The sequence below is a fragment of the Triturus cristatus genome, chromosome 3_2, assembly GCF_964204655.1.
Source record: "Triturus cristatus chromosome 3_2, aTriCri1.1, whole genome shotgun sequence".
NCBI classification, from domain to species: Eukaryota; Metazoa; Chordata; class Amphibia; order Caudata; family Salamandridae; genus Triturus; species Triturus cristatus.
The window spans coordinates 1,028,136,596-1,028,163,460 of record NC_140584.1 but is presented as its reverse complement, the minus strand read 5'-3'; the positions used below and the strand labels follow the sequence as shown (position 1 = coordinate 1,028,163,460).

General features: G+C 48.9%; 1 protein-coding gene across 1 annotated transcript in view; it reads left to right on the top strand.

Annotated features, from left to right (window-relative positions):
- Positions 1 to 26,865, top strand: part of BAZ1B (bromodomain adjacent to zinc finger domain 1B) — a 314,567-nt gene that overhangs the window by 211,849 nt on the left and 75,853 nt on the right. The window contains exon 14 of the mRNA XM_085649665.1: positions 20,801 to 20,948. Coding sequence (XP_085505791.1) covers positions 20,801 to 20,948 — 148 coding nt within the window. The remainder of the gene's footprint in view (positions 1 to 20,800; positions 20,949 to 26,865) is intronic.

Sequence of the window (26,865 nt, the reverse complement as noted above, 5' to 3'; positions counted from 1 at the left end):
GCAAAATGGAAAAGATTTGCCATTTACTGCACTAACAATCATATAATTATTATTATTATTAAGGGGCATTTATAGAGCGCCTGGTTACGCAGAATGCGTGTCCCCGCGCTGAACTGAAGCACTCTGAAAGAGAAGTAGGAGAGGAGCCCACTATTTTGAGAAGAGGTAGGTTTTTAATTTCCTCCGGAAACTAGATTCGGAGGGGTCCAGTCGGAGGTTGAGAGGTAAATTATTCCAGCTTTTTGCCGCCAGGTATCGGAAGGATCTACCTCCCATACGGGCCTTTTTCACCCTAGGGACCTTAAGCAAACCTCCTTGCGAGGAGCGCAATGCACGAGTTGGTGCATACCTTGTAATGAGGTTCTGGAGTGGTGCTGGCGCCTTCTTAGCGAGGATACGGTGACAGGTGCAGAGAGACTTAAATTCAACTCTGCTCCTCACCGGCAGCCAATGGAGTGACTGGAGGGCGGCCTTGGAGTTCGATCTTTTAGGGAGGTTTAAGATAAGGCGGGCTGCAGCATTCTGTAGCACCTGAAGTCGATTTGTCGCTTTACAGGTAGCTCCCAAATAAAGTAGGTTGCCAAAGTCTAGGCGTGAGGTGACAAGGGCGTGCACCAGTGTTCTGCGGGCGGCCGTGGGAAGGAGAATTAGGACCTTCCGCAGAGTTTTTAGAATGCTGAAGCAAATGCCCGTCACCCTGTTGATCTGTGGTCCGAAAGACAGGTCCGTATCTAGCCAGACCCCGAGATTTCTGACTTCTTTCCGAGGTGTGGGGGCCTCACCTAGACAAGGTGGCCACCATGCCGACGTCCAGACAGATGGGCTGCCTCCCACCACGAGCACCTCGGTCTTGTTGCCATTTAATTTCAGGCAATTGGTGGACATCCAGGTTGCAAGATCTTGCATGCAAGCCCTGAAACTGTCCATAGCAAGGCCGGGTGTACGCGAGAGGGATACAACTAACTGTGTGTCGTCGGCATAGGTAACAATTTGTAGTCCGTGACCCACTACAATTGGAGCCACTGGGGAGACATAGAGATTAAAAAGAGTTGGGCTCAGGGACGAACCCTGAGGAACGCCCTGAGCCAATTCTATGTCTCGGGAATAGTGGTCCCCTTGACGGACCTGGAAACTTCTCCCCGTCAGGAAGGATTGGATCCATTGGAGTGCGGCTCCAGTTATACCTCCATCATTCAGACACTGTAGCAAGGTGGAGTGAGCTACAGTGTCGAATGCCGCACTCAGGTCCAGTAGGATAAGGGCCATAGTGTGACCTTCATCCACCCCCTGTCTTAGGGATTCCACAGCCATCAGTAGTGCCGATTCCGTAGAATGGCGGGGGCGGAAGCCAAATTGGGTGTCGTGCAGTAAGGCAGCTTTGTCTATGAAATCCATAAGTTGGATATTGACCGTTTTTTCTGCTATCTTGGCCAGATATGGTAAGAGGGAGATGGGCCGCAAATTGTCTAATTTATCAAAGCTGATGTTAGGTTTTTTCCTGAGAGGAAGGACCACCGCTTTTTTCCATTCTTTAGGCACCGTCTTTGTCGTAAAAGACACATCCAGTAGATGCCTAATGTAGGGCTCCAAGGCCCCCAGGCTGTCTTTTAGGCGTTTGGGAGTGGTAGGGTCCCGTGGGGAACCTGACTTTACGGATCTGCAGATTTTTAGGAGAGCTTCTGTGAGTGGGGTAACAAAGTTGGTAAGGGTGGGTGAGTTTCCCCTATCCCTAGAGTTTTCTACAAACTCTATCCCATTCGTGGGTTGAGTTGGGAATGCCGAGTAAATTTTAGATATTTTCTCAGCAAAGAAGTCTGCGATTCTGTCACAAGATTCAGGCGAACAGTCATCAGGGACCGTGGCGGATTTTCCACTAGAGAGAGTTTTGTAAAGTAGAAATAACTCCTTCGTCGAGTTACCTGCTTCGTTGATCTTAGTCTCATAGTGTGTAGTTTTCGCCTTTCTAATCAGTCCATGGTAGACTCGCCTCTCTGACAGGTAGACCTCTCTAGTATCTTTGGAGAAAGCCCGACGCCATTGCCTTTCAGCTCTCTTCAATAAGGTTTTAGCATTCCGCAGTTCAGTAGTAAACCAGGGTGCGGTTTTTTGAGCACGGTCACTGGGATTAGTTTCGGATAGCGGGGCTGTGAGATCTAGTGCATCGTTGATGCGTTTGCAGAGGTTGGAGTTAGCTGTGTCTGCATCATCTCCCCCTGGGTCGCCTCCTTTTGTTAGTTCCTCGCAGAACTTAGATTGGGAGAAGGAGGCCCATTTTCGCCTTAGGTGGTATAATGCTGTGGGTTGTCGGGCTCTACCTACAAGAATATGAATGGTAAAAGGTACCAGGTGATGATCCGACCAGGGGATAGGGATGGGAGTCTTCGCTTCTACTTCCCCCCAGTTAACAAATATGGGATCTAGTAAGTTCCCTAACTGGTGGGTGGGCCCGCTTACAATTTGATTTAGTTGTAAAGCTTCTAATACTTGGCAGAGGTTTTTACTGGTGTTGTCGGATGGGTTGTTGAAATGGAGGTTAAGGTCACCAAGTACCATGAATTTATTTTTGCATATCGAGGTCTCTATAATGCATTCAGCTAGACTCTCCTCGAACCTAGTTGAGGGGCCGGGGGGTCTGTAAATTAACATTCCTTCCAGTGTGTGGTTGTTCACTTTTATTGTGAAGCTCCCTGCCTCACTGTCCAAGATAGGCACATGATTAAGTTGGCAGCGTAGACTTTCCTGTGCAACTATAGCAATGCCCCCTCCTCTGCCTATGGGTCTGTCTTGTCTGTATATTGTATATCCCTCTGGGAGTGCCTCTAGTGCGTCAGGCATGGATTCCTCATCCAGCCAAGTTTCGGTTAGAAATGTCAGGTCCCATTGTGTTTCAGTAAGTAGATCGTATAGATCTAGCTTGTGTTTGCGTAAAGAGCGGACATTAATCAGTCCGCATTCTAGGGTGTTGTCCGTAGTGGCCATACTCCTACCAGGATCATAGGAGAAGTGACAATGTTCGCAACCTATGTTGTCCTCTGCTTTTAGTTTGTGCTTGCACAGCTCAGTAGTGCTAGGGCAAAGCGCTAGCAGTTCTAACTTACTCCACCGTGTATGGTTCACACGAGGGACATGGGGTATAGCCCTAGACCGCGTGCGATCGCGGACGGGCGCAGACGGGCTTGCCTTAAGCGCGCCTTCGGCGCGCAAACGGCGCTCCCGCTGCGCTCGTCCGCTGCGCTTGTGCTGGAGGCACATTTAGGGAGAAAGGTTGAGGGCGTGGCCTGGCTGGGGGCGTGGCCTCGTGTCGCGAGGGTGAGGCGTTCGTGCTCCGACTCTGGCACCAGACAGCGCTATGTCCGCTGTAAGTGGAGTGGTATCCTGTCCTTTTAAATCAAGTTCAGGTCGTTAAAACAGAAAACAAAATAAGTAAGTGTTTTTTAAAAAGAGCGTCAAACCTCCGGCTTCCGCCTCAGAGGGTGTCAGTTTCACTAAGACGCGCAATTGGTCTGCGCAGTCTTATAGGCGGGAAAAGTGGGCGTGGCCTGGCTGGGGCGTGGCCTCGTGTCGCGAGGGTGAGGCGTTCGTGCTCCGACTCTGGCACCAGACAGCGCTATGTCCGCTGTAAGTGGAGTGGTATCCTGTCCTTTTAAATCAAGTTCAGGTCGTTAAAACAGAAAACAAAATAAGTAAGTGTTTATATTTTATAAACCCACTGGATGCATCCATCCAGGACATCATTTGGACATCAGGTGAACGCGCGCTAGAACTTGATCGCGCTAGCTGCTACAGGTTGTGCTGCTGTTTCCTACTGATTTTAAAAATTGCTTTTAACATTGCCTGTGTATTTTAAATTTACCTCTGTGTGCCTCACTCACTCAGCTCCTACCCTGGTCCACCACGGGCTTGCCCGATTGTTGTGGAGGGTAGGGCGGCCAATCACCACACTGGGAGGGTGGAGCCAGGGGTCAGTGCGTCAGCCACTTAAGGCAAGGCTGCTTCCTGTTTGCTGTGGACGCGCGCTAGAACTTGGTCGCGCTAGCTGCTACAGGTTGTGCTGCGGTTTCATACTGATTTTAAAAATTGCTTTTAACATTGCCTGTGTATTTTAAATTTACCTCTGTGTGCCTCACTCACTCCGCTCCTACCGCGGTCCACCACGGGCTTGCCTGATTGTTGTGGAGGGTAGGGCGGCCAATCACCACGCTGGGAGGGTGGAGCCAGGGGTCAGCACGTCAGCCACTTAAGGAGATGTATTTCTGGCCGCGCAGCGGACGCGCGCAGCGGGCGTGCCAAAGGCAAGCCCGTCTGCGCCCGTACGCGCCTGTGCCGCTGCCTGCGCCGGGCGTGCTGCTGGTGGCCCCCCAACCTGGCGAACTTGCTGGTCGAGGTCTCAACCTTTAGCACTGAGGCCTTTGCCTGGCTGTGGGAACACCAAATGCAACCCTGCACAGCTACTTACTAACCACTTTGTATGTAAGGACTGTTCCTTCTCTCTCGCCTATGTATCAGACAGTCCGCGAGTATGTAGCATAGAGAAACCACACCAAGCACCACCTAGAGAAATAAAAGCCTGCCTCAACTGCCGGTCTCTCCCAAAACACGCGGGCGACATCTGGCTATCTCTTGCATCTCAGTCTTGGGACCTGATGTTCCTGACTGAGACCTGGCTTAAAGATATTTCCAAACCTGATATCACCCTAGCAATCCCCCTGGACTACCAATTTGCTGGGATTAATCGGCCAGGTACCAAAGTGGGTGGAGGGATCGTCATAATATTGCGAAAACAATGGAACGTCACATCTAGGAAATTAGCAAATTCCGGCCCTATCGAAGCCATGTATTTTAGTATTTCAGACTCAACGCATCTGATTCTTGCAGGAGCCCTGATTTACAACCCTCCAGGCACACAACCTTCGTATCTCTCGGAGCTATTCGTGACCCTAGCAGACCTATCTTTGAAACATCCCCACTTTACCATTCTAGGCGATTTCAACCTGCATGTTGATGACATGTCCTGCCCAAAAGCGAGATCTCTAGTAGAAACTCTGGAGGGTATAAACCTAGACCAGAGAATTCACGGTCCTACGCATAAGGCGGGTCACACCCTGGACCTCATATTCACGAACCTACCAGTCCTTACTACCCTGCAGCCGCTTCCCCTGATCTGGTCCGACCACTTTTTAATCCATTTTAACCTGACCTCCATTCCCCTGCTGGCCACTGACAGTAGGAAGGAGGGCTTGGGGAGAAAGTGGTATAAAGTCACTTGTGACAAAATCGAGCCCAAATTGGCCAACCTGAAATGGCATTCTTCGGATGATCTAAACGCCGATGTTGAGAAGTTTAATATGCATCTCTCCTCAGTTGTTGACACTATTGCCCCCTTACAACCCATCTCTTCGGCTCGTTCAAAACCCTCTGCCCCCTGGTTCTCTCCAATGCTACGTGAAGAAAAAAGTAAATGTAAGAAGCTCGAACGTCGATGGCAACTAACTCATGACCCTTCTGCTAAGGTTATTTACAGAGCTGCTGTGAGAAAATTCCACACACTCAAAAAGGCCACTATGAAAGAATATTTTTCCAACAAAATTATTACTGCGGAAAATTCGGCCAAAACACTATCAAATCGTGAAGAATTTTACTAAACAGACAGCCTTTACTTGCCTTACAAAACCTAGTCAAGAATTCTGCGACGGCGCCTCTGACTTTTTTTTCACAATAAAATTATTGATATATTCTCTTCTTTTAATCCCACGGAGAGGGCAGGTGAGCAACAAGCTTCTGTGGGTCAGGCTGTCCTTAAAACTTTATTTCAAACTGCTGCAACCGATACAGGTGACCACCGCTAGGTGAGATACTGCTATATAATCTATCCTAAGTGTGTGATCTGCAGCTGATGTGCCTCGAACGGAATATGCTACTTACCAGTATGCATCTGTTCTTGCGCTGCAGAGCCACACACGCCCACCCACCTCCCCGGGACCTGTATCTGTTCCAGCATTGTCTTACTTAGACACCACACATGGACATCTCTCGCTTTTCTACAAACTTCATCAATTCTTATCATGGCGAAAAACAATCTAACGATGGAGTTGATGCCCATGCGCACTGTCGTCCAAGGGAGGAGTCACCTATCTCGTGACCAAAGACTTCTTCCTAAGACAACAACCTGCAAGCATCCGAGCCCAACACCAGATGGCGATCTATCATAAGTGTGTGGCTCTGCAGCTCTACATGCCAAGAACATATGCGTTCGAGGCATGTGGGCTGCTGAATTCATATCTGTGCATAGATCGCCGCCTAGTGTTGGGTCCGGATGTTTGCACGTTGTTGTCCTGGAAGAGTCTTCGAAGTATCCTGAGATGGGTGACTCCTCCCCTGGACTACAGTGCGCATGGGCATCCTCTCCATCCTCAGATTGTTTTTTTCCGCCATTGGGTTCGGATGTGCTTATCTTGACTCAAGTTAGGAAAATCTAGTTTACCCCAGTATTGGAACTTTCATAGATTCTCATGCTTTGTATCATTCCCCGTCGTCGGAATGGGAGCCTCGGTAACAAAAATATATATATATATACATATATGTATAACCATAGAAACAAAAGAGAAAAATAGGCCTAGGCCTCATCTCATTTTGTAGTATATCACCCTCTTTGTGTAAAAGAGCCCAAACTTTTGCCAGGACCAATCAGCACAGCCTCACCCTCTGGAACCTTCCTGAGAGAGCTCCGAGCCTCAGATTTTTCTACCGCACGTTGTGCTAGGGAGTCTCCACTGAGCTCTGCTCAGTTTTCTCAAACTTTACTATTTGTCAACTTTATTTGCCATCTTTTGGGACATAATGTCAGAAAAGGAGAAGAAAGCTTTATTCAGATCTTGTGCTTCTTGTGGGAAGAAGAGGCTGTTTGTGGAAGATAAGCATGACAACTGCATATACTGCCTGTATCCGGAACACAAGGCCACAGACTGTAAGATCTGCCGGACCTTCTCAACCAAGACCTCGAGAGACAGAGAGGGTCGGTTGCTGACGTGGCTGCAGAAGCTAAAGACCAGGACGGAGGTCCTCTCTTCGGATGAGGAGGAATCTATCTCTGGTACCTCCTCCAGGAGATCTAAGAAGAGGGGTAGGTCATCTCCCTCCACCTCTGTGGAACCCCCTCTCAAAGCCCCTCACGGGATCTCTGACAGGTCTGAGGAGGCTGGTCCCATGAAATCTCCTCACGGCAGTGTAAAGGAGAGGCAGGGACGGGCTGCTACTGTGGACGTAGCCCTTAAGGACAAGAAGGAGGTTGCAACATCTTCCCCTCCGTCCCAGAAGGAGAAATCTGTGAAAAAACATGCTGCAGAAACTCCTCAGTCAATTCCAGTGAAGAAACCGCGTCCGTCGACGCAGGCTAAAGCAGGTACGTCGACGACGATCTCCATAGTTAAGACTGTTTCCTTGGGGTCGTCGACGAGACCGTCGACTATCTGCTTCATCGTCTACGACGGCTACTTTCTCGTCTTCGACGGCGGTGTCGACGACTAAGACCACGTAGACGACGACGAGTTCGTCGACGAGACCGTCGACGGGTGCTCCGCCGACTATGAAACATGCTCCGTCGACGAAGAAGAAAGCTCCGTCGACGACGATTTCAGAGCTGTCGACGGCCTCATCGTTGACGACGATTCTAGCTCCGTCGACAGTTAACCTTCAGTCGACGATGTCGTCGTCGAGTTCGTCGACGCTGGGAATCCCTTTGCCATCAACTCCGTCGACGGGACCGTCGACGACGAAAAATTCAGGATTTGCCATCCAAAGATTAAAGATTACCCCGGACATGACTTCTCCTAAGCGGGTCACGCCTTTGCCACCATCCATGCTTCTCGAGGACTCGGAAGAGGATGAAGAGGATGGGCAGTATGGGGACGCATACAGCCCTTCAGACCTGAATGTGAAACAGCAGGATACAGATACGGAGGACTTTTATGGTCCAGAGGTGCAGGAGGGGCGGCAAAGCTTGACACAGGAAGTACACCCCCGCTCTCTGAGGCAGGATATGATTGCCTTGCCAGTGGCTTTAGTGACGGATTTGCAACTGATGCTGCAAGACTATAAATCGCGTTTTCCGACATTGCCGGATCGCACTCCGGTGTGTCCTTCTACGTCAGTAGTGCCACGTGACAAGGCAATGGACTTGCCACCTCTACCAAGGGACATACCTCGTGGCACTTCACCGGTGGTACCCTTAGTGGTTCCCCAACCTTCAGGTACGGAACCTGCCGATCGAGACACACAAGATGTGGATACGGACGAGGACGACGAGGGACCGGTGATCCCTCTTACTGATCCAGGGGATCCTGATGGGGACCCTGATGATACGCAGGATCCGGATGCTGTGGGCCGAGAAACAAATATATCTCCTCCAGCAGACATTGGTGGTTTCCATAATTTGATGGAGCGGGCATCCAAGAGGTTTGGTCTGCCCCTTACAGTGGAGCAGTCCGACTGCTTCCTATATGACTTTAAAGCTCAGTATAAGAAGTCGGTCAGATCAATTTCCATCATAGAACATGTCTGGGATGAGGGAATTAAGACGATGCAGAATCCGGCGACGGTCATTCCGGTTCTTCCCCGGCTGGAGAAGAAATACAAGGCCCCTGAGGGCAGTCCTGCGTGTCTTCTAGGACAACCTAAGCCGGATTCCGTTATTTCACAAGCCGCACAGAGCAAGTCAAAAAATCCGTCCACTCAATTAACCACGCCTCCAGATAAAGAAGGCAGAAGGCTGGACAATGTGGGTAAAAGATTCTCCACCATGGCCAGCTTGTTGGTGCGTGCAGCTAATTCTCTGGCTATTCTGGGCAGGTACGATCGCCAGATGTGGTGTGATATGGAGCCGTTCATGGACCAGCTACCAGACTCGAGTCAAGAGGAAGCCAAGCAGGTTCTGATGGAAGGAGAAAGATGCTCTTCGGAAGTCATCGACTGTGCGATGGACATAGCTTCTACTGCTTTCAGGGCTTTGGCAGGGTCAGCGGTCTTGCGCCGTCAAGGCTGGTTGAAGGCGAACTGGTTTCGCCAGGAGGTCCAGAATAAGATCTTGGACCTTCCCTTTGACGGGGAGATGCTTTTTGGTAAGCATGTGGATGACGCCCTCCAAAGCATTAAAAAGGACACAGACACAGCTAAGTCCTTGGGATCTTTGAACTATCGCGAAGTGCCATTCAGAGGGGCACGTGGTCGAGGGTTTTCTAATTACAGAGTAAACCAACTTCAATATTCCACACAATCAGGACAGTCCTATAAAGGTCAATACTCCAGCCAGCGCCAAGGACAGTCGGCGTCTTTCTCTCGACAGTCCCAGAGAGGACGTCAGAATCGTCAGGGACAAGACCACGCCAAGAGGCAATAGCGGCCTCCTGGCTCTGGCTACTGTTCCTCCCCTACCACAAACACCGGTCGGGGGCAGGATATCTTTTTGTCTGGACAGCTGGGCGCGTTTAACATCAGACCGGTGGGTCTTGAATATCGTTCAGTGGCCATACGTTGGAGTTCCAAGATCTTCCTCCAACAAGAGCTCCGGACGCCCGTGCATCGAAACATCTCCGACTATTACATCTCGAAGCCCACCAACTTTTCATCAAGGGGGCGATAGAGCCCGTGCCGCTTTCACAAAGGGGCAAGGGGTTTTATTCCAGGTTCTTCCTGGTTCGGAAGACGGAGGATACATGGCGTCCTATACTAGACCTCAGGGAGCTCAACACCTATCTCATCAAACTCTCTTTCAGGATGGTCACTCTCCAGGATATTCTACGATTACTCAATCCGGGAGATTTTTTGGCGTCCCTGGATTTAGAGGATGCATACTTTCATGTTCCGATCCACCCAGCTCACAGGCAATATCTTCGCTTCACAGTAGGCAAGAGCCATTTCCAGTTCAAGGTGCTCCCGTTTGGCCTTCGGTCGGCACCCCGAATTTTCACGAAGATGCTGGCACCAGTCGCTGCTTTTCTAAGGAAGCCGTCCTTGGAAGTGTTCCCGTACTTGGACGACTGGCTCGTCAAGGCTCCGTCGTTCAGGGCAACGTCTCAGGCTGTGTCAACTTGCATACGATTGTTCGCCCATTTGGGTCTTCAGCTCAATGTGTCCAAGTCGGAGCTGATACCCTCCAGGTCACGGAAGTTCCTTGGGGCTATTCTGGACACGAAACGATGCACGGCTCGTCCGTCGGAGGAGCGTCAGGGCAAACTGACCACTTCCGCTCGTCAAATGCTGCACAAGAGACATGTATCGGTTCGACAGTACAAGTCCATGCTCGGATCAATCTCATCCTGCATACCTTTGATACCGCATTGCAGGCTTCATATGCGTCCTCTACAGGAGGAGTTGGACAAACAATGGCGCCAGGCAGAAGGCTCGTTCAACGACAGGGTGTGGATAACGCCTGTCATGCGCAAAGCCTGCGAATGGTGGCTGGTGAAGGAGAACATCGCAGGAGGATTAACGTTCCGGATCCCTCCTTCTCCTATGGTGGTGACCACAGATGCTTCCCTAGAAGGATGGGGAGCTGTCTTCCAGGAGCTTCAGGTCAGCGGTCACTGGAGTCCAGCAGACAGACTTCCTTCCCAGACTTCAGAATCGTGCAGTGCTGGTCCGGACAGACAACACGACGGCCATGCACTATATCAACAAGCAAGGGGGAACAAGGTCGCGGACTCTGTCCAAAGAAGCTCAGATGATCTGGGATTTTGCGATCTCTCACAAGATCACTCTGCAAGCCGAGCACCTAGCAGGGTGTCTCAACATCACAGCGGATGCCCTAAGTCGACAGACGGAAGTGACACACGAGTGGGAATTGGATCAGGCCACGCTGGAAGCAGTGTTCAAGAGATGGGGTACTCTGACCATAGACCTCTTTGCGTCCCCGGAGAACGCCAAGTGCCGGTTTTACGCAAGCAAGGTTCCCCAGCAAGGGTCTCTGGGGAATGCCCTTTCGATTGCTTGGTTCGGCGCATTTTGCTACGCCTTTCCTCCAATTCCCCTCATTCCTCGAGTTCTCAGGAAAGTCAGGGCGGAACCATGCAAGATGATTCTCATTGCTCCAGCATGGGCGCGACAGTTCTGGTACACGGAACTCCTGCTTCTCTCCCAGGATCGGCCGAATCGCTTGCCACTGATTCCATCTCTGTTGTCGCGAGATCTGGGGCAGGTGCTCGATCCGGATCCGGAGTCACTTCACTTGTCAGCGTGGCTCCTGAACACAGAGAATTCCGCCATCTGAATCTCTCCAAGGAGTGCAGGGATGTTTTATCTCAGGCGCGGGCACCAAGCACTAATAAGACCTACAGGGCAAAATGGAAGAGATTTTGTCTGTGGTGCCAGAGGAATAAACTCCATCCTTACAAATCCCGGCCACATCAGGTTTTGCCTTACATCCTGTCTCTGGCTAAATCAGGTCTGGCGCACTCTTCGATTAAGGTACATCTGGCTGCCATATCCCGCTTTCGACGGAAGACATCGGGGCCATCTCTATGGTCCGCAAGGATTGTTAAGCAGTTTCTTAAGGGGTTATTTCGGATGTTTCCTCTGGTCCGACCACCCCCTCCTATCTGGCAGCTTAACCTAGTACTGGCTCAACTGATGAAAGCGCCCTTTGACCCTATTCACAAGGCGGACTTGAAGTTCCTATCGTGGAAACTAGCCCTTCTCTTGGCAATAACCTCGGCTAGGAGGGTTAGTGAACTCCAGGCTCTCTCTATAGTGGAGCCTTTTCTGCAGTTCAAACGGGATGTGATGATTTTGAGAACCAACCCAAAATTCATCCCAAAGGTGCCTTCGGAGTTTCATTTGAATGAACCCTTAATTTTGAACTCCTTTTTTCCGCGTCCTTCCACACAAGCGGAACGAACATTGCATTCTTTGGATGTCTAAAGATGTCTGAATTTCTATCTCGAGCGCACACGCTCTTTCAGAAAGTCTACTCAGCTATTTATTGCCTACAGTGCACCACGGAAGGGGTTGCCGCTCGCCAAGAGTGGCATTTCCCGCTGGATCTCCAGTGCAATACAATATTGTCATCAGGCTGCGGGCAAACCTTTGGATAAAAGGGCCCGGGCTCATTCTACGAGAGCGATGGCGTCTTCAGTGGCTCTCTTTGCTGGAGTGGCGATCAAGGACATTTGCAGGGCAGCAACGTGGAGCAGTGTACACACCTTCACGAAGCACTACTGCCTGGAATCGGTGGGACGAGCTGACGCTGCTGTTGGTCAAGCAGTCCTCCGGAATATTTTTCAATGAGAGGTGAGCTTTCCCTACAATCCCTCCATCCTGGTAAGCACATTTGGTTTCAGTAATGGTTGTTTTATCATGTACACTGAGATGATTTTGTAAGCCCAAGTGTTTTCCGAAATGTGCTTGTCGTGATTTACTGCTTGCTATTCTGATACAAAGCATGAGAATCTATGAAAGTTCCAATTCTGGGGTAAGAAAACAAGTTACTTACCTGTAACTTTGGTTCCCCAGTATTGGTAACTTTCATAGATTCTCATGCGCCCACCCACCTCCCCTGGGAAAGCTCTGCCGGTTTACTGAGGTAGTGGCTGTTGGCACAACGGCTACGAAAATCTGAGGCTCTGAGCTCTCTCATGAAGGTTCCAGAGGGTGAGGCTGTGCTGATTGGTCCTGGCAAAAGTTTGGGCTCTTTTACACAAAGAGGGTGATATACACAAAATGAGATGAGGCCTAGGCCTATTTTTCTCTTTTGTTTCTATGGTTATACATATATGTATATATATATATTTTTGTTACCGAGGCTCCCATTCCGACGACGGGGAATGATACAAAGCATGAGAATCTATGAAAGTTACCAATACTGGGGAACCAAAGTTACAGGTAAGTAACTTGTTTTCTTCAGGCCAAAAGGCCTTTAGTTTTCGACGGTACTGTTTCCGATCGGTATCGACAGTTTACAGACTAGTTTCGCGTTTTTCACAACTTTTCGGATCCATTCAATTCGAACATCGACCGAACTTCGACGATGGAATCGAGGACACCATTCAAGCGGTGTCCTGTTTGCCACGCCAAATACCCCCATATCGACGTCCACCCGGTGTGTAACAAATGCCTCTTACCGGATCATGACGAATCGAAATGCATGGCCTGTGCCCGATTCCGATCCAAGAAGACTCTACGGAATCGACGAGCCGCGCGACTGGAAGCGCAGCAAGCGGCGCCGGCCAACATCTGCAGCACCGAGGACGAAGATGTCGAAAGCGTGGAAAATACACCCTCCAGCCCCACTTCCGAACACGGTTCCCGATCGGAAGATGTCGAAGAAGAGCTTTTTCACAGGGAAGAAGCCGACGATGAGGTAGGAGACTACAATGAGGCCTTAGGGGCCGAAGAAGGTAGCTCCGGTGAGGAGCAAGGCCTACCCGTCCAAATGGAGGATATCCCAATGGGTCAGTCGACGGCTCCGGTCGAGGGATCGCCTTCGGGCCTTACCCAAGACCAATCCCGCAGTTCCTCGGCCCCGCCCTCTGGCCCGGCCACGGACATTCAGCAAGAGCCATTGTCACCTAAAAAGACTGGTTTCCCTACCACGAAACCGAAACCACTCATCGCACCGGTTCAACAGAAACCGAAAGTGAAACAGACACTGGTCGGCTCGAGGACCACCACACCTTCGACGCCAGCCAAACCCGTCGGCTCCGACCGCACCAAACGGGACTTCGGTGCCGAACTCGCTGCAGCCGATGTCGGCGCCGGCCCAAAAAGGAAATCTATCGGTACCGTCACAGCGCCAAGGCCCCCGGCACCGAAAAAATCGGCACCAGCCATCAAGGTGAAAATGGCCACTGCATCGCTATCCACCTCGAAGGCAGCGACTAAGGTACATTCATCGACGCCGTCGTCTGCTCCTACCCCTCATCGGCTCGATGACCCGGTGACTTCAAAGAAGTCCACGCCTGCCGATACGGAACCTATCGGCGCCAAAGAACCATCAGCGTTCCAGGTGCAACAAGTGGCAGCGTCCTTGAAACGCATCAGGGAAAAAGCAGCCCTCCAGACCTCGTCGGGCTCCGAACCGAAACGGGCACAGAAGGCACCTTCGGCACCGGCCAACATCACCTTTGGTCTGCCGCCATCCACGGCGCCGAAAATGTTCGAAATCAGAACACGCGTCACACAGACAAGGTCTCCATCTACCGAACACTCGACTACTGGGACATCGCCGTCCCACTTCGACACCGGCAGGCTTATGCTCCAGAAGCGGAAGATCACTTCAGGGCACGCTTTGGACTCTTATAGGATCCCGCTAAAACAAAAAATGCCGGCGGAATCGGAACCAGTTCTTTATGAACGCATCCACACCTCTTACACAGATCCATCATTCTCTCCAACGCACTCCGACACGGCTGCAGTGGAGGACTACATGGGTGACGACACCATCTACCGCGAAGACATGGACCCTGAGGGCCAGCAACACCCTGATCAGGTCTGGAATGACCCCGTAGAGCCTGGTGCTGCCCTGGATACACAGGACATGCAACTTTATGGCGCAAAAACGTCCCCCACAGAGGACACTGCTGCATTCAATGCCCTCATTGAACGTGCCGCAGCCAATCATGGAGTGCAACTCCACTCACACTATCGAGGATGATTTCTTGGTGGACACTTTCGCATCCTCAGAGAGGACTGTTACAACTCTGCCCATGTTAAAGGGTGTCCTAAAGCCAGCAAAGGACATTTTCAAAGAAACCACCAGGGCACGGGTCATAAACCCCAGGATCGAGAAATACAAACCCGCACCTGGGGACCCCACATACATTAGGAGCCAGCTGCCTCTGGACTCCATTGTAGTTGCCAATGCTCGCAAACGAGCACACTCGCAGACAACTGGTGATGCTCCTCCCCCGGACAAAGTCCAAGGTTCTAGAAACCTCCGGCAAACGGATTGCAGCCCAGGCAGCAAACATATGGCGCATCGCCAATACACAGGCCCTCCTAGCTCGATACGACCGTTCACACTATGACACATTAGAGACCCTACTCCAACACCTGCCAGATGAGTACAAAGAGGCAGCGGAGCTCCTCATCAGGGAGGGACAACTGCTCACAAACGCATCCATCAAGTGTGCACTGGATGCCGCAGACACAGCTGCAAGGGCAATAAACACTAGCGTCATGCTACGACGACACGCCTGGTTACGAATCTCCGGATTCAAACCAGAAGTCCAAAATAACATCCTCAATCAGCCGGTCAACCCCGACTACTTATTTGGACCGGAGGTTGACACCACCTTAGAAAAGATAAAAAAAGACACGGACACTGCGAAGTCAATGGGGGCTCTGCAAACGCAGACTTTTCGTAGTGGCTCCTTTCGTCGCCCCGGAAATAGAGGTGCAGGTAGAGGACAGGGGGCACAACAAACCTACAATAAAGGGGGCGCACAGGGTTCCTACGATAAAAACACCCGAGGTGGATATCGTGGCTCCAGCACCAAGGGCAGAGGACGTGGTTACGGCAATACCAGGTCCTCCCCCAAGAACAAACAGTGACACCCTCTCCCTTCCCCCCCGACCACATAACACCTGTCGGGGGGAGACTCCAGCGGTTCCTGTCCACGTGGAATTCCATCACCACAGACAGGTGGGTCAAAGATGTTATCCAACACTGTCTCGAATTAACCGCCACTCCACCCACCATACCGCCAAGGCACCGTCCTATGTCCTCAGAGCACTTCGCGTTATTACAGCAGGAGGTACTAAGTATGCTGCAAAAAGGCGCAATAGAGGTCGTGCCCGTACACCAGCAGGGAACAGGGGTGTACTCTCTGTACTTCTTAATACCAAAAAAGGACGGGTCACTCAGACCTATTCTAGACCTGAGACCCCTCAACCACTACATTCTCTCAGAGCATTTTCACATGCTCACCCTGCAGCAGGTTCTCCCACTCCTCAGACAGGGAGATTTCCTAGCCACACTGGACCTCAAAGATGAGTATTTCCACATACCCATACACCCGTCACACAGAAAATATCTCCGGTTCACCATTCAGGGTCAGCACTATCAATTCAAAGTCCTCCCCTTCGGAGTAACAACAGCACCCAGAGTTTTCACAAAGTGCCTAGCTACCGTGGCTGCACATCTACGGAGGCAACACATTCATGTCTACCCTTACCTGGACGACTGGCTTGTTCAGGCAAAGTCAGCCCAGCAATGTGCCAGCCACATGTCCCGCACCATTCAGCTCCTTCACAGTCTGGGATTCTCACTAAATTACCCAAAATCACATCTTCAACCCGCACACGTACAACAGTACCTAGGTGCGACCATAAACAATCTGGCAGCCACAGCTCAGCCAAATTTAGTGAGGATCAGCAGCATGCAAATGCTGATTTCCAAGTTCAAACCCCAACACTCCCTTCCTGCGCGAGTGTTCATGCAGTTGATAGGCATGATGGCCTCCTGCATTTTCATAGTCCCACACGCGAGACTACATATGCGCCCGCTTCAGGAGTGCTTGGCACGTCAGTGGAATCAGGCTCAAGGACAGTTGAAAGACCTAGTGTTGGTGAGCGGTCGGGCATACAACTCTCTGCATTGGTGGAATCCACAAAACCTTTGCAAAGGCCGACCGTTCCAAGAGCCTGTTCCCCAAATAATACTGACAGCGGACGCGTCTCTCCAGGGATGGGGAGCTCATGTACTCAATTACACAGTGCAGGGACTATGGACAACACAACAAAACAAGATGCACATCAACCTTCTGGAACTGTTGGCAATCTTCCTAGCCATGAAGGCATTCAAAGTACATCTGTGCAACAAGGTCGGGTTGATCCGGACGGACAACATGACTGCCATGTACTACATACAGAAGCAGGGAGGAACACACTCTCCACAGTTGTCTCATCTGGCTCAGAGCATGTGGAAGTGGGCCATTCAGAGGAACATATTCCTCATGGCGGAACACCTCCCAGGCAAGGACAACCAGATGGCGGATCTGCTCAGCAGACACAGCCACCAAATGCACGAGTGGGAGTTACACCCATCAGTACTCCAACCGTACTTCCAGCAGTGGGGTCATCCAGAGATAGACCTATTCGCGACAAGCGAAAACGCAAAATGCCAAAGCTTTGCCGCCAGGTTCCCACATCCACAGTCGCAGGGCAATGCGATATGGATGAACTGGTCCTGCAGATTTGCGTACGCTTTTCCCCCAGCGCCATTGATACCGCTGGTGGCACGCAAACTGCGACAGCACTCACTAACACTCATCCTGGTTGCTCCAACATGGGCACGCCAGCCATGGTACAAAACCTTTCTGGAACTTTCCGTGGTGCCGCATCAAAGACTGCGGATCAAACCCGCGCTTTTGACGCAGAACCATGGAGAAATTCAGCACCCAGATCCGCAACAGCTGAACCTGGCAATCTGGCTCCTGAAATCCTAGAGTTTGGCTACCTAAACCTGCCACCTGACTGTATGGAAATCATTAAAGAGGCCAGGAGACCCACTACCAGGGCTTGCTATGCAGCTAAATGGAAGAGGTTTGTCATTTATTGCAACAACAATGACATTAACCCGCTAGACGCATCCATTCAAAATATAATCTGTTACCTCTTACACCTATACCGATGCAATCTGGCATACACCTCAATACGTGTCCACTTGACCGCAATAGCAGCCTATCTCCAGAACAGGCAGCACCTCTCTTTATTCAGAGTGCCTGCCATCAAAGCTTTCTTGGAGGGACTTAAACGAGTAATTCCCCCAAGACACCCACCAGCACCGGTGTGGAACCTCAACCTGGTCCTCACCCGACTGATGGGTCCACCCTTCGAACCTCTCCACTCGTGTGAGATTCAATTCCTCACCTGGAAAGTAGCTTTCCTAGTGGCGATCACTTCGTTAAGAAGAGTTAGTGAACTCCAGGCACTAACCATTCAAGAGCCATTCATACAGGTTCACGCAAACAGGGTCGTACTACGTACCAACCCCAAATTCATGCCCAAAGTAATATCGCAGTTCCACATGAATCAAACGATTGAACTGCCTGTTTTCTTTCAAAATCCACAGAATGTAGCAGAGAGAATGCTCCATACACTAGATGTAAAGAGAGCCCTCATGTACTATATAGACAGAACTAAGGTCTTTAGGAAGACCAAACAACTTTTCGTTGCCTTTTCTCCACAGCACAAGGGCAACGCCATTTCCAAAGCAGGTATAGCCAGATGGATCGTTAAATGTATTCAAATTTGCTATCAAAAGGCTAAACTCACATTAACAATTCCCCCACGAGCCCACTCAACACGTAAGTTAGGGGCGTCCATGGCTTTCCTGGGAAACATTCCTTTACAGGAAATATGTAGAGCAGCCACATGGTCCACTATACATACATTTACCAAACACTACTGCGTAGATGTACACTCAAAACAGCAGGCAGCTGTAGGACAGGCTGTTCTCAAAACTCTTTTTCAGACCGCTGCAGCTGGCACTGGTAGCCGCCGCTAATCGGAGGTACTGCTATGTATTCTATGCACAGATATGAATTCAGCAGCCCACATGCCTCGAACTGAATATGCTACTTACCAGTATGCATCTGTTCTTGGCATGTAGGGCTGCTGACATTCATATCGCCCACCCTCCTCCCCGGCGCCTGTAGCAGCTGCAGCTCTCAGAATTACTGTATAGCATGGTTATCACTTTCTGTATCTACTCCATCACTGCCACAATGGTGAAAAACAATCTGAGGATGGAGAGGATGCCCATGCGCACTGTAGTCCAGGGGAGGAGTCACCCATCTCAGGATACTTCGAAGACTCTTCCAGGACAACAACGTGCAAACATCCGGACCCAACACTAGGCGGCGATCTATGCACAGATATGAATGTCAGCAGCCCTACATGCCAAGAACAGATGCATACTGGTAAGTAGCATATTCAATACTGGTAAGTAGCATATTCCTTTCTCCATATGGTAACATGGACTGGTTTCTTCTGAAATTTCTTCGAAGTGTGGAGTTTCCAAAACTTAAAATATTCACCAAAAATCAGTCGAGTAACGAAAATGAAAATACTCACCTGCTGTTAGAGATCCCAGTGCTGGATCGTGGTGCCCTGCACTGACCCTGAAAAATATTCACAACCGAACTTACCAGTAACCCAATTTTCTTCCATAGGAAATCATTGACTGTTCTTCTGTGAAATTTCTTCCAAGTGTCGATTTTTTTCAAACTTCAAATATTTTTTACAAATCGTGGTAACTGTGAAAACGTAATTACTTACCTGTTTTAAATAGAGGTCCCAGTACTGAGTCTAGGAGCCCAGTACTGGATTACAAAAGTAACGAGAACATACTTGACCTGCAACTTAAATTTTCTTCCATGGGAATCATTGACTGTTTTTCTATGAAATTTCTTCTAAGTGTCAACTTTTAAAATAGCAAAATATTGCCTAAAAATCACCACAGTATCGAAGTCGACTTTTATCACTTGTTTCTAAGAACTGTCCCAGGACTGAATCTAGGATCCAGTCCTGGAGTTGCAAAAGTAATCCTGAAAGTAATCTATTGCAAATAACTTAAATCTTCCATTGAGCTCAATGCATTGTGTTTGAAATTGTGTTGCCTCTTGTAACAACCTGTAACTATCTACAAAAGTCAATTGCATATTGCAAACGTATTTACATAAAGCATCTCATTCTGAGAAAGTATATTTTAATACCTATTGTTGGTTCTAAAATAAAACAGACATATTTTTTTTTTATATGAACCATTGGCCTAGATTTCAGTTATTGAGTGTGTGAGACCATTTGCTGACTGAGTGTGCAACAAATGCTTTACACTGTCCTCTGATACTGCCTTGCTGCTCAACCAAGCTACTACTTTAGAGAGTAAGGTTATATTTAACTTTAGCCTCTGTCAATCCTCTGGGGACTGTGGGCTCTGTACACACTGTACCTATTTGGGAACAGTATATACAGAGCCACTTTCTCACAGCAACGTCTTGATGACACACCAAATGGTGGTACGTTAACACCCACCAAAAAAAGTGGGTTATTATGAAACTTGGATTTTTCATTAAAATTGTCATTTATATCTTTTTTTTTTTTCCTGTGAATGTACAACACGGTAACTCTATTTCGAATTCGGCGCAGATCTGTCCATGTGGACTAAAGTTGGATGAAAATGAGAAAATATTATACACATTGTTCCAGCTTTACGCTGTTGGGTAATCCTTGGTGTAGAAATAGACCATATTACTTGTTAGCTGTAATGTTTAATATTTGGAAGTTAAGCATTTGCGAAGTAAATTTCAACTGATTATCATCCGATGTTAATAGAAGGCAAAGTATGCTCTAGTTATCTGTGCCTGTAGCACAGTTTTGGGCCTACCCATTATGGGGCAAGTGTGATTCTAGTTCTCCATATACAGGCTGCCTGCTAAATTAAATCTTATGCATGCAGATAAGTAGTTAATCTTGAATTTCATTGAGAACCAGCTGACACCCTTCAACAAAATCATGACTGGTTTACAGCATTCGTAAACAGAATCATGTTCCTTGTGACTTGTATCTTTACGTTTTTGCTTTGTGTGCACGATTAATACCAGATTGGGTCGTTGCTGTGAGGGCTCTGCAGGCAGATCTCACAACGTTAAAAACTGATTCACACTGTCTGTACATGTAGGACAATCTGCTGTAAATATTTCTGGTTTACGTCAGGACCGTCTGCAACGATGATCATCTATGGTGCAAGTTAAACTTGCCTTCTAATATAGCCAGTAAAATAATGTTGTTGCATCTTTTTCCTTTGTAGGTAGCTTCTGCAGTGGAGAAGTGGAAGATTGCAATTCGCGATGCACAGACCTTCTCTCGTATGCACGTGCTGCTGGGAATGTTAGATGCTTGCATTAAGTGGGACATGTCATCTGAGAATGCCCGCTGCAAAGTGTGTCGCAAGAAAGGTACTTTTAATTTCTTGGGTTATGAATCTTAATGTGCTTTCTGTTGATGTATTTCCTAGTAGTCAAGCCTCTGTGGCTAAAGCTTGTTCTTCATCATGGAGTATTTTGTGTAGCATTTTTTTTTAACATCTTTTATATGTAAAGACCACTATAGTAAAAAAAAAATAACATTATGCCGTGCATAGCATTATAACCAAGCTCACGCAGAAGTAGCACAAGGCATCAGGAAAGCTTGAACACTTGCATAATCACAAGTCCCTGCCAACCCCTCCCCTCTCGTACACTCCTGGGCCATGTTGGTCAATATTAAGCATATATAGCGTGGCAGTGCAGTGCCATATAGCATAATCGTGCGCTGACATCTTTCGTACCTATCCTTCCTCCTAGCCACATCTCGCCACAGTTCATTGTACTGTGACCCATGAAGTATGTGGAATTATTCCATTAGCCTATACAGAGCCAACCACACCCTCTGCTGCCTTCTCTTCTCTGGCATCTGGGGTAGAAAGCAAGTTGATCATTTCTGGCCACCACGCAATCCTTTTTTTAAAAAAAATCTTTTTATTAACAATAACAAATTCGGGGGGCACCATGCAATCTCTTCTGCGTTATCATCCTACCTGGCCACTTTCAGGTGCCTTTCCTCCGCTGAAGCCCATCCTATCCCATAACCAGGCTTCATAGGTGGGTGTGCCATAGATGTGATCCAGTGGATAGCTATTTGTCACTTTCCCAGCACTACTGTCAGCTGTGCACATTAATAGGACATCTTTCTCTTTTAAGGCAGGTAGTCTTTTGTGCATTTGACAAAAACACAATCCCAGAAATGGGTCCAAAAAGAATGGAAGAAATTATGTTTACATTCATTGGTTGTACAGGAGTGAAAACTGTTGTTGTTCTATGCATTGCAGGAAGTTTTCGGGTCACTGAATAAGGATCCTGAGCACTGCTGCAGTAGTAAAGGCTGAACAAAAAATATTTTGTAGTTGCTGGGCTTATTTTTTCCTCATGGAGGCATCTATCCTAGATTTCCATCTTGGATTGTAAGATAGATATTTTTTCTAGGTTTGTTTTCCTCCTCACAATGCTGTACATCTGCGTCAGGTGTCCTTTCCAGGGTGCTGAGACGTCTAAATGATCGCCTTAAAGTGTGTGATCTGCTTTATGAACTTGTGCACCATTTAGGAAAGTGACCTCTGCCAGGAGATGTCTTTCAGGTAGTTGATGGATGGGGGAGTGGTGAGCAGTGTAACTTCAACCAAGTCATGAAATTCTGGCGTCTTGCCATCTAGGACATCTTTAGTCACTGAGATGTCATATGATGCATCCAGCCAATGGTCTTAGAAGAGAATCCACTTGCAGTTGCCTCCTTCTGACCTGCAAGAGCCTTGCTTAGGGGCTTTCATTCATTCTGGCTACGAAGGACGACTTCTCATCCAGGGGATACTCCTCAATAGTCAAAATCTATGAATAATCCCCGCCCATGTACGGGATCCTGGAGCATATAGAAAATTCATGTATATAAATATATATATATGCATATGTGAAAACGTATACATGCACCCTAAAATGTTTCAAACATGGCACAAATGCTGAAATTACATAGGTTTGCATTGTAGTACCCCCAACCCATAAGGAAAAAGGGAAGCACTAAACAATTGTCATACAATAATGCTTTATTGCCATAAAGCAAACTTGTAATTGCAGGCATTTGCCTGTAGGCTGCAGCAGAGTACTAAAACAAAAAAAACTGACACCTTGCCTTTAAAGCATTAGAGTAGGGGTACCGTGCAAGATGGCAAATTCCTTAGGTTTCAGGTCTCTCGTCACCACTACCAATATCGAGTGCTTCCGTTCGGCCTCAAATCCGCCCCACGGACATTCTCCAAGTGCATGACGGTGGTGGCTGCCTTCCTCCGCAGGCGGAAGATCTTAATCTATCCTTACCTAGACGACTGGCTCCTGAAAAGCTCTACCTGTGCTACTCCAGAGCCATCTCTCATACTGCCTCAACCTGCTGCATTCCTTGGGGTGGCAAGTCAACTACAAGAAGTCTGTCCTCAACCCCACTCAACGGATACACTATCTGGGCACCTGCCTGGACTCCGCAGAGGCAAGCGTATGTCCTTCGGAGGAGAGGTTGTCATCAATGCTTTTCAAGTGCCACACTCTTCTCGACACTGCACTTCCCACAGCCAGGCAAGTGTCTTCACTACTGGGATCGATGGCCTCGTGCATCTACATTGTACCTAATGCATGCCTTCACAAGCGGCCTCTACAACAAGCACTCAAAGATCAATGGTCTCGGAGGTCAGGTTGCTGGGAAGATCGGGTCTCTCTCCACCAAGCTGCCAGGGACTCCATCAGATGGTGGATGAAACGTTCTCACCTGCTGCAAGGGGTCCCTTTTCATCAGACTCCTCCAACACAGGCAGTGGTCACAGATGCCTCAATGCAAGGCTGGGGTGCTCATATGAGCCAGCTTCAGGTACAAGGTCTCTGGTCCGACACGAAGTTATCACATCATCTTCTTGGAGCTATGAGTGGTCCAACCGGCGCTCAAATCCCTGTATCAGTCTCTTCAATTCAGACAGACACCACAACAACTATGTTCTTACTGAACAAGCAAGGAGGCACCAGGTCACAAGTCCGGTCTCTGGAAGCCCAATCCATTTGGCAGTGGCTACTGGCGAGAGGTCTCCATCGTCTCAGTCCACCTTCCAGGAACCCTGAATGTGCAGGCAGACTGCCTCAGCAGAGACTTCGTAGAAGCGCACGACTGGGTGCTCAACGAAGACGTCGCTCAGGAGGTCTTCTGGCAATGGGGAGTGCCGGACATCGATCTGTTCGCAGACGCGACAGACACGAAATGGCCAGTCTTCGCGTCCAGATTCCCCCAGCAGGGATCACAGGGGAATGCACTTTTGATCAGCTGGTCGCAGACATTGCTGTACGCTTTTCCTCCGCTCCCTCTAATCCCGGCGGTCATACAGAAGTTCTACAGGACCAACACCACAATGATCCTGATAGCGCCAGTGGCCACGCCAGTGGTGGTACCCGGATCTCCTCCAACTGTCAGAGGTTCCACACCGGAGGCTGTCCTGCCGCCAGGACTTAGTGACCAAGAACGAGGGGAGAGTGTTCCATCCCAACCTCCCCTCCCTCCGGTTGACTGCATTGCTCCTGAGGTCATCCAGCAAGGACATCTAGACCTTTTGGCTGACTGTATGGACCTTCTTAGAGAAGCAAAGAGGCCCTCCACTAGAAAGTCTTATGCTTTCAAGTGGCAGAGATTTTACCTTTGGTGTAGGGACAACGCTCTTGATCTGACTCCAGGTCAAGAGTGTGATTCTTCCATACTTACTGCACTTGGCAAGGTCAGGCCTGAAGTACCCCTCAATCAGGGTCCACTTCGCTGCTATCACAGCTTATAGAAAGTCTCCTACCCAGACCTCATTCTTTCAACTGCCTGTGGTCAAAGATTTCCTAGAGGGGATTAGTGTTTCCACCAGTGAGGTCCCCTTCGCCTCCCTGGGAGCTTAACATTGTCCTCACCAAATTGATGGGTGCTCCTTTCGTGCCTATTCATAAGGCATCCTTGCAGCATTTGACCTGGAAGGCAGCTTTCTTAGTAGCCATCACTTCAGCCCGCAGGGTAAGTGAGATTCAGGCCCTAGGCTGCAAGGAGCCTTACACTGTTTTCCACGCCAATAGAGTGGTGCTGCGGACTCATCCGCGTTTCCTGGCCAAGGTGGTCTCAGATTTTCACATCAATCCGATTATCATGTGGCCCACTTTCTTTCCTCAGCCAACCACTCCCCCGGAGAGAGCTTTACATTCTCTAGACCTCTGGAGGATTTTAAAGTTTTACCTTGATAAAATCCTTTCACTTAGGAAGTCGGACCAGCTCTTTGTCAATTATGGTTCAACAAATACCGGGCTGGCTGCTTCCAAAAGATCTATTTCTACATGGATAGTCTCCTGTATAGCCTTGTCTTACCAACTAGCCAACAAGGTTCTGCAGGGCAGACCACGAGTGCACACTATCAGAGGGAAAGCTTCTACTACAGCTCTCCTTCGCAACGTTCCTATATCTGAGATTTGCAAGGCGGCTACATGGCGCTCGATACATACCTTTACATGCCATTACTGCCCAGATTCAGATGCACAGGCCGATGCCCAGGTGGGGCAGGCCTCTTTGAGGAATTTATTTGCATAACTGCTGTTCGAATGTGATGTTACTTCATGTTCTATATGCTCTGTTGCTCGTCCCCGAGACTTTGGGTATGGGCTTGTTACTCTAATCATAGATTGACTATTGATGAGTATCCCCTGGATGAGAAGGATTAGTTACTTACCTGTAATCCAAGTTCTCATCCAGGGGTATACTCATCAGTCATAAGCAACCCACCCACCTCCCTGGACGAGCATTCTCTTCAAGTTATTGTTTATTGATTGCAGATCTACTCAGGTGCATATGCACCGTCAAAAAGAACTGACTTAACTGCCAACTGTGGTGCATCATGGGAGCAAGGGGTCTCCTGCAGGTCTTAAAGGCCCTACTCTAATGCCTTAAAGGCAAGGTGTCCGTTTTCTTTGTTTCTTAGTACTCTGCTGCAGCCTACAGGCAAATGCCTGCAATTACAAGTTTGCTTTATGGCAATAAAGCATTATTGTATGACAATTGTTTAGTGCTTCATTTTTAGGTCTCGTCTTGCTATCGCGTAAGTGATCGCAAAGCGAGACTATTGTAAGCGGGTTTTAAAAGTGCTCCCAAAAAGCGGATTGCATGGCTAGCACGCGCACAATCACGCGCATCGTGCCGCCATGCAATCCGCTTTTTGGGAGCACTTCAAAGGGTTCGCTCCCCCGCCTGGAATGCGCGCCCAAGCGTGCATGCGCCAAGCTCCGCCGGGCTTGTTTTTTTTTTTTTGTTTAACTTTAAGCGCGAGGCGCGCGTACGGCCAATGCTTGTTCTCCTTCGCACTGCCATTGTGTCTAGAAAGAACACCGGAAAATGTAAACACAGAAGAAAAACTGCAGCGCGGAAAATACTGTACTGCATTACACCATTTAGACAGCATTCCATAGCCTGAGGCGGCCATGAAGCGCATTTGGCATGACTGGGTTCTACGAATGTGAAAACTATCTTGCTATGACAATAACACAACTTTGCACAGAGAACCCAAAAAGCAATGCAACATTTGCAGAGGTCAAAAATCGGACTCCTCGCAAAACTCCCCACTCGAAACAAAATCTTTACACGCCTCTAGCATCTGATTTGCTTCTAAAGGGGACCCCCCTTTCTCCGAATGTTGGGGTATTTTCACCTAAAATGCAAACCTTGGATCACTCGCCCCCTCTTTCAACCTGCTATCAGAATTTCTAAAAGAGGTATGGTAGGTTTCAAAAGCATGTATTTAACGTAAATGTTTTATTTTTATTTTCACCATTGCTGTTGACTCTTGTCATTTAATATTCCGGCATTGTTTAACGGCTATTTTATCAATCCACAGCCTTCTCAGAATAGACAGGTCTGCAGGTACAACGGCCAATGCTGGGTCTAACTTCGAATGCTCCTCTCCTAAAGCGCGAGGCCCCACAGCTCTACTATCTGGTTTTGCATAAGACCCATGTGCCACGCTACCTTTTGGAGACGTTTGGTACCTTATCACACTCCTTATGTGCCCTGGGATTTGTTGCAGAAAAGACGTACACGTGTTTTCTCTTCTGCTTTACCTTGACTCTGCCCATTTCTGTGCGGGAGGGGGCTTGTCTCACCAGCTCTTCTGCATTGCCGTTCCTCCCTCCTGCAGTACCATGCACGGCAAGCGGGAGGCTTGTCTTCTCTCTGTTTCCAACTTCATTCTTTTCTCTCTTGTTCCAACTTCAGTGATTTCTTCCAGAGTCCCTGCTC